Below are 13,514 nucleotides of genomic sequence, written 5' to 3' on the forward strand. Positions count from 1 at the left end.
AGTGAGGCAACAAAAACAATTAACTTTTAATTGCTAAACAGCTTGTAAGGTGTTTAGCAAATAGACCTTTTTTAGTAGCTAAAAACCGAACGCAGGTGAACTACTCAGCTGCTAATTTCTGGGGCATACAATCAATTAGCTAACAAATGTTTGGGTTTTTTGAGTGCTTTTTACATATTTGTAAGTGTTTAATTTGTAGGCAAACAATATTGTATGCATGTTTGGTTTTTTTTCTATTTTATTTTTTGACCAAGAAACCAATCGTCCTTTTGTTTTTTGATAATTGTTAATTAAAACTCATAAATTGATTTTAACCCTTGTTTTTAGGCAAAATATGAAATGTTTCTATTTCCGTTGTACTGTTTGTAAGTTTGTTAGAGGGATTACCTTTTAACCAGTTTGTGAATAAATCAACAATAGAATTTTGCCATTTTGTTTCCAAAGTTTATTAATATTTAGTTTTTTTTTGTTTCAAGTTTTTTTTAAAGTAAACATATTTTTTTTCATGGGCCAAAATCTAGAAATCATTTTGCCCACACAGCAACAAAATAAGTGGCATTTGAACACAAATAAAACAAATAAAAACAATTCACAAGAAAGGAGAGGGAGGTTTTTGCCATGCAGAAATATGGGGCAAACACAGAGATGGATTGTGGGGAAATTAGCCAGTGCTGTCATCGCCTTTTAGGCCGTTTGGCCGGGGGTTGGAGGGAGCCTGAACGGGTCCGGGAAGTCCTTCGGCTGGCCTGGCCAGAGGCAGATGTTGTGGCCTCTGGACTAGGCATAGGGCTAGGCACATTTGGAGGGATGGCTGTTGTTGTGCCAGAGGTGGAGGGTCCTGATGCTCCAGCAGGAAGGGAGGCCAGCTACAACATGTGTTGGCGAACAAGCTGCTCCAGGGCATTTGCTATTCGTACGTTGACCCGAGTATTTTCTGCAAGGGCCTTAGCAATGGTTACATTGGCAGCAGCACTTTGCTCCAGTGCATCCGCCACCCGTAGCAGATTGGCGTCCATCCTCTGCAGAATCTCGGTCTGCTGATCCGTTTTACCATTAAGATCAGTGAGGAGGGCCAATGCCTGCGAGGGGGAATGCCCTGGACTATCTGCCACAGGGTCCCCAGCTGGATCTACTGCTTCCTCCCCTGCAGAGCCAGCAGAAATTCTGCGGCCAAAGCTCACCTCTTGAGCAGACTCATCTGCCTGTGTCTCTGTGAGAAAAAAGAGAAAAGATTAAAATTATAATCTAGATATTGTCAAAAACACATTTCTGAGTAGGTAACCTTACAACATTTACATGGGGCAACATGAGGAGCCGCAAAGTTTGGCATGTCGGTATCCATGTTTGACACGCCAAACACCTCCTCATCCTGCACACACCCCTGGGCCAGCTCCTCCAAATCTGTGAGCTCAAGTGACACAGGGGTGGGACCCCCACCTGTCCCCCCTGCATGCCTAGCCCTATCAGCCAGTTTTTGTTTAAGCCGATATTTGACGTCGCTCCATCTGTTGGTTTAAAATTTGGCATTATTCCTGCAGTATTTGGACCTGTAAACACTTTTTACTAAAATGTTGTTTTTACGTACCGGCGTTTGACCTCCCGGGTTGAACGTTCAAACTCACCCACACCATTGACACCACTGGCTATGTCGTCCCACAGTTTCCATCTCTAGGTTGCACCCATATTCCTTGGTGCCTGTGCCGGGTTGTCATTGCACATTTGCACCAAAACCTCCATCTCCTTCCTTGTGAATTGTGTTTTTTTGGCCCTAGTTTGCCTACTAGGGCCAGCAGCCTCTTCCATGGCATCCTCCACACCGTTTTTTTTAAATGTTAAAAATGTTTTTTAGTAAAATGTTTTAAAATGTAATGTTAAACATACGCATTTTCCCATAAAAAATAAAAAAACTTACATGGTGCCTGTTGGCTAGTACTTTGCTGCTCTGTACTCATTTTTTTCAGTCAATGTAGCAGACCGATTTCGGCCTTCAGTGACGTTTTCATACATGCGTCAGCATTATTTGGCCGCATCATTCCTTGTGCGCTCCTATTGTCCGTCCTTAATTTGAGCGGGAAAATAAAGCCTATTTATGGCTTGGTGTGACTCGAGTCGAGGTGGCATGTTTTGATTGTTGGAGGCTTAGCGTTGGAGTTGATTGTTGGCGATTGGTTTGGAGAAGGAGGACTGGTTTATTTTGATCTTTTGGCTTTTTTTCTTCGTTATTTTCCGTTCGCATTTTTTTATCTTTTTCGGCTTTTTGGATTTGCATTTTTGAGTATTTAAAAAATCCACCGTAAAAAATAATAGTAAATAGTTTACATTTGTTTCAATTTTTTTTTTCTTTTACAGTTATTTTGGCAGTGATCGAGTGAAGTTTTTGAACTTTGGGATATTTGTCTGTTTTTGGTGTTTTTGGTTTCATGATTTTACAAATTCGATGTGTTGGTCTTAGCATATGTTTCGCTAAGTAATGTTGTTTTTTTTCTTTGAACAATCATGTCTTACCACTAAATGTAGCGTACTATTTAGCGAACTAATGTATCCTTATTTAACTGTAAAAGTAGCGTACTATTTAGCGAACTAATGTATCCTTATTTAACTGTAAAAGTAGCGTACTATTTAGCGAACTAATGTATCCTTATTTAACTGTAAAAGTAGCGTACTATTTAGCGAACTAATGTATCCTTATTTAACTGTAAAAGTAGCGTACTATTTAGCGAACTAATGTATCCTTATTTAACTGTAAAAGTAGCGTACTATTTAGCGAACAAATGTATCCTTATTTAACTGTAAAAGAAGCGTACTATTTAGCGAACTAATGTTTTTTCAATTTTTCTGTGTAAAATCATGTCTTCCAACTAAATGTAGCATACTATTTTGAGAACTAATGTGTGCTCCCTTCTCTATTTTTTAGAATACAAATTTTTTTAAAAATCCTAGTTTTTGAAATTAATATCTGTAAAATTTTCTAATTTTGAAATGTAGGTTGATTTGCCCATGACACGTCCCAGGCCTGTAAGCATCTTTGGTTTTCTTGGATAAGATAAGTATATTTTTCTTAACACATGTGTCTAAACCTATAACTACCTTGCTTAACATTTCAGGTTGATGTTGGTCGTATTATATTGGCCATGGTTCCAGAACCCGACCAACCTCAACTGAGTCCCAGGCGTAGGCCTCGTAGGCATGCAAGGCCCCAGATATATAGAACACGTGTCACCCTTTTTGCAATGCCAGATGATGAGGTGTTGAGGCGCTACCGTCTTCCGCCACAACTCATCATAGACACTCTCTCATTAATAGAGAGTGATCTTGAACGGCAAATTGACAGTCCTACAGCAATACCACCACTTACGCAATTAATGTCGGTGTTACATTTTTGTGCCTCAGGATCCTTTCAAACCACTGTGGGAATAGTTGCTGGAATTTCCCAATCCTCCTTTTCAAGGATCCTGAGGGCAGTGATGGAGGCCCTTTTCAAACACCTCCATCATTTTATTAAAATGCCATTGGATATGGGTTCCCTTAATGTGGCGAAGGCTAATTTTTATCAAATAGCTGGCTTCCCACACATCATAGGGGTTGTGGATGGCACTCACATACCACTTCAGCCTCCAGCAAGGCTGGAGGCTATATTTAGGAACCGCAAACACTTTCACTCGATGAATGTAATGGTGGTATGTGATGTCTCCCTCCAGATCCTGTCCCTGAATGCCAAATTCCCCGGCAGTGCACATGATTCCTACGTCATCCGGCAATCAGGGATTTGGCACAAATTAAACAACCTACAAGCTGGTGATGCGTGGCTTCTGGGTAAGTTGACACCTTCTGTTGAAACCAATGCAAAGCTTGTTACACAATGGTCCTGATGTTTTTTTATCTGTTTTCACAGGAGACAGTGGTTACCCTTGCACGCCCTGGCTGCTCACTCCTTATTTGGCTCCCACACCAGGGCCACAAACTGAGTATAATTCCGCACTTACAGCCACTAGGCAGGTGGTGGAGTGCTGTATCGGCCTTTTAAAAGGCTGATTCAGATGCCTCCACCTCTCTGGTGGCAACCTCATGTATTTGCCGGCTATGGTTTCGAAAATTGTGGTCCTGTGTGGGATATTTCACAACATCACCATAAGGAGTGGTGTCCCAATGCAGCCAGAGGATGCCTTGCCTCAGGACAGCCCCCCGAGGTTGGTCGGAGTTCAGTATGTGGGGGGGGCCATACACAATGAAGTTGTGGCCAGATTTTTTAGGTAATTATTTCCTCATAATGTTTAAAAATGCCACAATGTAGACATGTAATATTTTAAAGTACACTTTTAACTGATTTTTTTTTGTTTTGTTTTTAATCCCTAAAATGACCATAAAAAACCATGCCTACTACCTGATCAACACAAATGACTTTATGTGGACACATTGGATATAACTTCGGGAACAATGATTTCTTCTCCTCATTTGTGGATTCATGTTGGCATGCTCCTTCTTCAAACAGTTCCTGTTTTTATTTTTTGGGGGGTTTTGGTGTATTTTTGACGTGTGTGTGTGTTTTGAATTTTTGTATTTATTGTGTGTATTCACTTGGTGTTTATTATTTGTGTGTATTAAATTTTATTTTACGTTCACCAATGATTTCCATCGTAAATTACAACCAAGTGTAACCTGTTTCTAAAAATGCAAAGTTGCTTAATGCCTAATACTGTAAGTTCTTATTTGTAAAAGTTTAGTACCCTGCTTTGTTGCTAAAAACAAACACCAAAGGTATTATGGTGAATCAGTATGTTTGCAATTGTAGGCCTAAGCAGGTACCTTTAAATTTAACATTACTCACACCAAAAAAAAATATCACATTTTGAGGTTACTTCTCCAAACCTATTGGTATTGTTATGTGTTTAATGTGCAAGCTTACATACTTACTTGAGCTTTCGACAAACACATTTACATTTCTTAAAAAATCATGGACAAATAGTAGACTAAATGTAAGGTTCAACAATCTAAGATTTACACACAAGGAATGAGACTTAAATAAATCAAAATAAATGTTATTTTTTTAGACATTTTTGGAGTGAAACAAAATAATTAGTGGCGCAGGCGCGCCAAAATGTGATCCAAGGCCACAAGGATGGCAACTACATGGCACCTCGAATTCAGCAAGCCTGCATAAATTTCAGCGTTACGCCTCTGGTCCTCTGTGGGTAAAAAAAATGGGCAGATTACTAAAATGGCACCTTAATTTATATGTGAAAAAACAACAAAAAAATCATACTATACAAAAAAAGGTGACAAAAAAACAAAAGGAATGCCAAACGAAAAGATTGTCGAAAAACAAAGCCAAAAAATCTATGGCAAAAATAACACAAAAGAGAGTTACAACTACGCAAAAATACAACATTTGTTGGTACCGTAAACAAGAAAGACACAAGTATGAGTGTTTGGACATGTGTCATATGTGTAAGGGGAAAACATCCTAGACATTGTTTCACAAAGATATATATCAAAAACATTAGAAATACTTTACAATTTTGAAATGCACAGGCAAAAGGACAACATCAACCAAAATCAAAATAATGAAAAAACAGTCATAGTTTTAAAGCGAAACATACCGGTCCTAATGGTGCCTGGTCCTGGAGCCCCAAAATCGTCCTCATCAGAGGTGGGCCAGTGCAGCAGGGATGGAGGAGGGGTGATTTGGGATGAAGTTGAGGGTGAGGAAAAGAGAGGGGGGGGTTGAGGGGAGTGTGAATTGGGAGGGATGGGAATGTGAGAAGAGGGAGGGGCCTCACGGTCGGCCAGGTCTGGGTTGGAGGGGGAATTTGGGGAAGAATGGGCAGAGGAGGTTTAGGTGGGAGTCGGGGATAGGGGACGTGCCCGACGTCGCTGACGTTGGCGACGTTGTAGTCTGTGCTCAGCCCCTAAATGATGTTGAAAAATTTTGATTATTACATATTTCATTTTTTGTTTCAACAATTTACACACCAAAAAAAAAACGGCTATACAGTAAACATGCACACGCAGGTATGTCCAAAATAAAGAAACAGGGCTATACAGTAAACATGCACACGCAGGTATGTCCAAAATAAAGAAACAGGGCTATACAGTAAACATGCACACGCAGGTATGGCCAAAATAAAGAAACAGGGCTATACAGTAAACACGCAGGTATGCTTACATTTTAAATATAATAAAAAAAAACACTTACTTTCCTCTATTTGCTGACGCAAATTGGCCAACAGGCGTGGGGATCTGCACCCCAGATCGGACCACCTCCTTTCCAGTTGGCTGATATTCCTGCGGTAGCCGATCGTACGCAGGCGGCGCCTCACCTCCGCGTAGGCCAGCCGCTTGCGGAGGTTAGTGATGGGGTGCGGCTGGTGTGTGATTCTCCGGTCCATCACATCAGTGAGGACCAGGAGCTCACGTCTACAAAAAGCTGCAGCTCTCATGATGGCAATGATTTTTTTTACACAAAACAGTTTTAATAAAGGTCCTAGAAAAAATTTGATTGGCTAATGTACTTTGTAAATTAACAAAAAGCATTCTATTGGTTATTGTATGAGTCATGTGACCTACACCCTCACAAATATAATGTGAGTTATGATAGGCTTGATGCAGTGACATGCGTAAGCTAATTTAAATATTAATAAAAAAGATGAAAAATCGGGCTAGAAAAAAAATGCAAAACAATAGTAGCATTCAAACAAACTTTTAATTTTGAAAAACCATCCCCTTGGTCCAACCGTACGTATTCTGCGGAAGCAATGACACACACTAACAATAATAAAGTTTATTGACATTGAAAAATAAAAAGGATTGCAAACATGTGAATAACAATTAAGGTAATTAATATAGTGATTGCTATTAATCGATTCAAGTATGTTTGCTGAATGAAATAGCAGGCAATAGAAAACTGACAGGGCCACTTCCGGATTTGACTTGTGCGAGCGTTCCCTGCAACCAAAGAGGAGACGGACGGTCGCTATTTCGAACGTTCGCTAGCTAGAGGAGGGGTTGTGAGAATATGGGGCGGAAGATTAGCTGCGAGCGAACATACGAGCGAGCGCTTGAATTTACATTTTTTCGCTCGTACGGCGGACGAGCGAATGGCCACTTGCGTCCGGGTCTGAATCAGGCCCTCAGTACATAATGGCTCTGCAATGATGCAGCTGCAGTGAAAGAACCTGAATCTATACTGAGCGGGTAGTAGATGCAGCAGTATAATGTACAATACTTAAGTATATTTAATATTCCTAATATCGTTAAATTAAAAAGTATAGTTGCCATGACCCCTTCATGCTCAGTAATTATCCTTCTCAATAAGAAAATGTGACACATACAGTGTTATATACAGTGACACAATAACTATATACAGTGACACATACAGTGCTATATACAGTGACACCTTACAATGCTATATACCAGAGCCGTAACTAGACTTTTTGGTGCCCTCTGCCAGAGAGAGCATTGGCGCCCCCACCCCCCTATTTTTTAAAAAGGAACATCAGATAGTGCCCCTAAAAAATGGCGATGGCCTCATGTGGAAGGGCCAGGGAAGAGATAAGGGAATCCAGCAGATGCTGGGGATAAAGAAGAGGAAGCTACAAGTAAGAATGATAATAAACAGGAAAATTGACAGGCCCCAACAGTGCCCCCTGCCCTGCGGTGCCCTGTGCTATCGCACTGGTCGCACTACCCTAGTTACGGCCCAGCTATATACAGTGACACAATAACTATATACAGTGACACATAGTGCTATATACAGTGACACCTTACAGTGCTATATACAGTGACACAATAACTATATACAGTGACACATAGTGCTATATACAGTGACACCTTACAGTGCCATATACAGTGACACCTTACAGTGCTATATACAGTGATACAATAACTATATACAGTGACACCTTACAGTGCTATATACAGTGACACCTTACAGTGCTATATACAGTGATACAATAACTATATACAGTGACACCTTACAGTGCTATATACAGTGATACAATAACTATATACAGTGACACATAGTACTATATACAGTGACACCTTACAGTGCTATATACAGTGACAACTTACACTGCTATATACAGTGACACAATAACTATGTACAGTGACACCTTACAGTGCTATATACAGTGACACAATAACTATATACAGTGATACCTTACAGTGCTATATACAGTGACACAATAACTGTATACAGTGACACATAGTGCTATATACAGTGACACCTTACAGTGCTATATACAGTGACACAATAACTATATACAGTGACACCTTACAGTGCTATATACAGTGACACAATAACTATATACAGTGACACCTTACAGTGCTATATACAGTGACACCTTACAGTGCTATATACAGTGACACAATAACTATATACAGTGATACCTTACAGTGCTATATACAGTGACACAATAACTATATACAGTAAAACCTTACAGTGCTATATACAGTGATACAATAACTATATACAGTGATACCTTACAGTGCTATATACAGTGATACAATAACTATATACAGTGACACCTTACAGTGCTATATACAGTGACACAATAACTATACACAGTGACACCTTACAGTGCTACATACAGTGACACAATAACTATATACAGTGATACCTTACAGTGCTATATACAGTGATACAATAACTATATACAGGGACACATAGTGCTATATACAGTGACACCTTACAGTGCTATATACAGTGACCTTACAGTGCTATATACAGTGACACAATAACTATATACAGTGACACATACAGTGCTATATACAGTGATACAATAACTATATACAGTGACACAATATCTATATACAGTGACACATACAGTGCTATATAGAGTGACACCTTACAGTGCTATATACAGTGACACAATAACTATATACAGTGACACATACAGTGCTATATACAGTGATACAATAACTATATACAGTGACACAATATCTATATACAGTGACACATACAGTGCTATATACAGTGACACAATAACTATATACAGTGACACATACAGTGCTATATACAGTGATACAATAACTATATACAGTGACACAATAACTATATACAGTGACACCTTACAGTGCTATATACAGTGATACAATAACTACATACAGTGACACAATATCTATATAGAGTGACACATACAGTGCTATATAGAGTGACACCTTACCGTGCTATATACAGTGACACAATAACTATATACAGTGACACAATATCTATATACAGTGACACATACAGTGCTATATACAGTGACACAATAACTATATACAGTGACACATACAGTGCTATATACAGTGATACAATAACTATGTACAGTGACACAATATCTATATACAGTGACACATACAGTGCTATATAGAGAGACACCTTACAGTGCTATATACAGTGACACAATAACTATATACAGCTACACATACAGTGCTATATACAGTGACATCTTACAGTGCTATATACAGTGATACAATAACTATATACAGTGACACATTCAGTGCTATATACAGTGACACCTTACAGTGCTATATACTGTGATACAATATATATATACAGTGACACATTCAGTGCTATATACAGTGACACAATAACTATATACAGTGACACAATAACTGTATACAGTAACACAAAGTGCTATATACAGTGACACAATACAGTGCTATATACAGTGACACAATAACTATATATACTGTAGTAACACATACAGGGTCTTATTCAGAGTCAGGTGCATATGGACTTGCAAAATGTATCCGCAAATACATTCACATTTTTGCAACTGATTCAGTGTCATGTGCATATATGCAATCATCGAGCTGGGACTCCTTCCTCCTGTCGACTATTATACTTCCTATACTTGCCGACAATTTGGCTGCCCCCTCCGGGAAAAGGAAACCAGGTCAGCACAACGGGGGAGAGTGAGGGGGCATGCCGGCATGATCCTGTCATCATGGCTAAGTCCCTGCTATACAATGCCGATATTAACAGCATTTTAAAGCTGGGGCATGATGCGATTTAGCACAAATCTCATCATCTGTTGCTCGGCCCGTTCACTTTACTTGGGGAAATGGGCGGCGCCAGGTGGATGGGGGGCACTGCGGGATACTTGTAGGCCTTTCCAGATGGCCTGGAGCAGCAAATGATTTTCGGGAGCTTCCCAGCCTTTCCAGGAGGGTAGGCAAGTATGTCATTCTGTGGTAGTTCTGAGAGTAAATAGTGGGGTTGGAGATATTAGAAATGCAATCTCTAGTCCCAAAGGTTCAATCTAGAACTCAAGCCAAACTCTAGTTTAAGTCTATCATAATAGCCTTGACAGGGCCGTAGCTAGGGTAGTGCGGCCGGTGCCATGGCACAGGGCACCACAGGTCAGGGGGCGCTGTTTTGGCCTGTGAAATTTCTATTTATTATCATTCTCACTTGTAGCTTCCTCTTATTTCATCCCCAGCATCTCCTGGCCTCTCCTATCTCTTCCCTGGCCCTTCCCCATGAGGCCATTCCCCTTTTTTGGGTGCATTATGTCCCTTTGAAAAATGAGGGGGACGCCAATGCTCTTTCTGGCACAGGGCACCAAATAGTCTAGCTATGGCTCTGAGCCTTGACCTTGTGCAGCAGTAGATAAGAGGTATGCCAACATAGAGGCCGATGCAGAATGAGAACTATGCCAGCATTTGCAGCATATCCTACATGAAATCACGTACAGAGATGCTGCGGTATCAGGGGATACAGATATCCTGCAAATACTAATTGATGAATCAAAGGCCCCGTGATATATGCCAGCATAACTAAAACCTAAGCGTAAGCAGGGCTGCCATCAGGGGTGTACAGCCGGTGCTGATGTACTGGGCACGAAGGAAGGTTCGCAGTGTGCTGATGATCTTGCCTGTGAACTGCTTATTATGCACATGTAGATATCTGCCTATGACTAAGGAGTAGTTTACTGTGAGAATCATCGGCCCCTCTGTCCAATGTTCTGCTGTTGTTTGGGAGGGTGGGCAGGTAGGTTCCTGGATGTACTGTTTTATGTGTGCACTTTCAGTTACATCCTCTGTTACTTAAAAAACACATTCTCAGTAATGTCATACCCGGGATTAAAACCCACACATTGCAGTCAGACACCTTCTAACTATATGAAGCTACTTGGCGCAGTGCTGTAACAATGCTCTATGCTGCCCTGTGCCGGCCCTGCCCCCTAAACCTGCGATATCATGACATCACGCCCAGGAGGCAGGGCTGCAGGGTGTCAGTCCAAAATGTAATTTGGATGCTCCAGGCAACTCTGCAGTCACACTAGTGGCTGCAGGGTGCGGTTCTAGGCACCCTTCAAGCCACATGCAGGTGCTGTGGGGCAGGAATGGTGCTGCCCACAGGGCCACTATTTACAGCCCTGATATTGACCATTACACCTAGCTTCATATAGTTATAATTAGTTAGAATGTATGTGTGTATGTACGTATATATATGTCATGTGGGAAAGGTTCTCACATGTCATATGGGAAGGGGCATCATTGCATGTGCCTGCTCTGGGTGTCAGGGCTTGTTGGACCTCTGCATGCAACAGGGGGAGGATGAGTAGTTCCCTGCCTTTTTCATCTGTACTGGGTCCCACAATCTCGGACGGCAGCCCTGGTGGAGGTGTGATATATGCCTGGCATAAGCTGGGAGCTTTTCTGTATCATACTGTATAAGTCAGACTGTTATTCATTTATTTGTAACTAAAAAGCTACAGAACATCAACACTTTTCCTTACAGCTTATTTTTTTATTTCCCTATTTGATGAACCAAGACAGTCACATATAATACAGCCCCAGGAACCTGACAGCATGCTGTGCTCATTGTTTCATCCAAAACAGTGTCAATATTTGTATTGAATTTGTTACAGAGAATTGTATCACAGGAACACAAGATATACCGTATATAACAGTGTGTACTGTAAACAAATAACCACATCTATCACAAACTCCTATTCCACAGATTTCAAAAGAATCAGCCTAGATCCCATGATTCCATCTTCAGAAACACAGAGAACTTGTCTGTGAGCTCGGCCTGGTCCAAAGGTTAACAATAATACTGCTCAAATCTCATCTTAGAGAAAAAAAATGCAAAGAAATTTTATTGGCAGCCTGGAGAAAGGGCAAGACTTTGCTGTTGAATCATTGACAAGAGTTTAGGAGACAAGGAAAATTAGATGCTCTAGGATTCCAGGACACTGTGTGTGAAGTTTGGACACAGGTTGCAACCATGGGAGAAGGTGGGAAGGACGACAGCAAACCCTCAGGTAAAACATGTCACATAATTCATATACTATGTGCTCTGAAATCATTGAATTACAGTAAGATAGTGAACAAAGCAAATAATCCTAAGTAAACACGTTTGGAGTATACAATGTACAACTTTGTATAATCGTTCCGCCGCAGCGTAAAGTCATTGCAGATGTTGGACTAAAGGAGAAGTTTTCTCAACATAAATCTTTTTTGCTACAACTGAGTCATTAATAAGAAAAGTATTAATACAACAAACTATTTTCTGCTGTCTAAAGGTGACTCTGCATCCAGGAGACATTTTTATGAGAATCTCAGTATTTGTTTAGGTGCTATAGAGTATATAACATAAACTAACACTAAATAGCATTAATATGTCATCTATGTAACCAGTTAAGGAATCCTATTTCTCCAATTAAAATATTCTGTTTCTGTAGGTGATTCATTTGGAATGTTAAACCTAACTTGATTGGCATGTCTCTATATTTTAATAACATCTGGGATCTAGAATCTTTCTTAAGGAGCCTATCCATTAGCAGATCTTTCTGAAAGACAAAAGACAAAAGATTTACCTTTTGAAAATTCCTTGGGCTGCTGTGACAGATATCTGTCATGTACATGACAGATTTTTGCAAACGATGAACGATATTGCATGACATCATTCTGGGAGTGGAGTTTTTTTAATGTTTCTATTCATTTTCATTAAAAAATCGTTCGTCGTTTACCGCAACAGATATTTCTAATATCTGTCAGCGATAAACGATAATTGACCAACATGTTGGAGAGACAAAAGACCCAATTTGTCGGCCGTGGCAGTGCGCATTTTAATCGTTCACAGCCTATCCATTAGCAGATAAATTGAACGACTGAACGATAAATCGTTCATTGTTCAAATTTATCTGCTACTGGATAGGCCCCTTTATAATCTCACTGCTACAGAAGTGAGCAAAACACTGCACAAATATTTTTTTTAAACTTACCTGTCCGAGATCCCGCGTCGGGTGTCACTGCTGCTCAGAACACTGGAAAAATAGGCGCGGTGGCCATTTTCCGGTGTTCTGCGCATGTGCAGTAGACTCCGGGCACACTCTAGTGCCCGGAGTTTGCTAATGCTCCGGTGGCTGGCCAGCCACGTCAGTCGGCTGCCAGCCACCAGGGAGAGAGGAGGGGGTCCCGCACGAGGAGTGCACACGGGCCCCCTCCTCTCTTAAAATGTCCCTGTTCAGAATGTATCACAAGCTTTCATTTATAACTTCCTGAAATGTAATAATAGTTAA

General features: G+C 40.5%; 1 protein-coding gene across 1 annotated transcript in view; it reads left to right on the forward strand.

Moving 5' to 3' along the window:
* Positions 1 to 12,173: 12,173 nt before the first annotated feature.
* The window catches only part of SLC15A2 (solute carrier family 15 member 2), a 104,317-nt gene continuing 102,976 nt past the window's right edge, over positions 12,174 to 13,514 (forward strand). The window contains exon 1 of the mRNA XM_088473685.1: positions 12,174 to 12,254. Within this exon, the coding sequence (XP_088329811.1) occupies positions 12,218 to 12,254 (37 nt within the window). The 5' untranslated portion in view covers positions 12,174 to 12,217. The remainder of the gene's footprint in view (positions 12,255 to 13,514) is intronic.

Source organism: Taudactylus pleione, unplaced genomic scaffold, assembly GCF_031769625.1.
Source record: "Taudactylus pleione unplaced genomic scaffold, aTauple2 ptg000138l, whole genome shotgun sequence".
NCBI classification, from domain to species: Eukaryota; Metazoa; Chordata; class Amphibia; order Anura; family Myobatrachidae; genus Taudactylus; species Taudactylus pleione.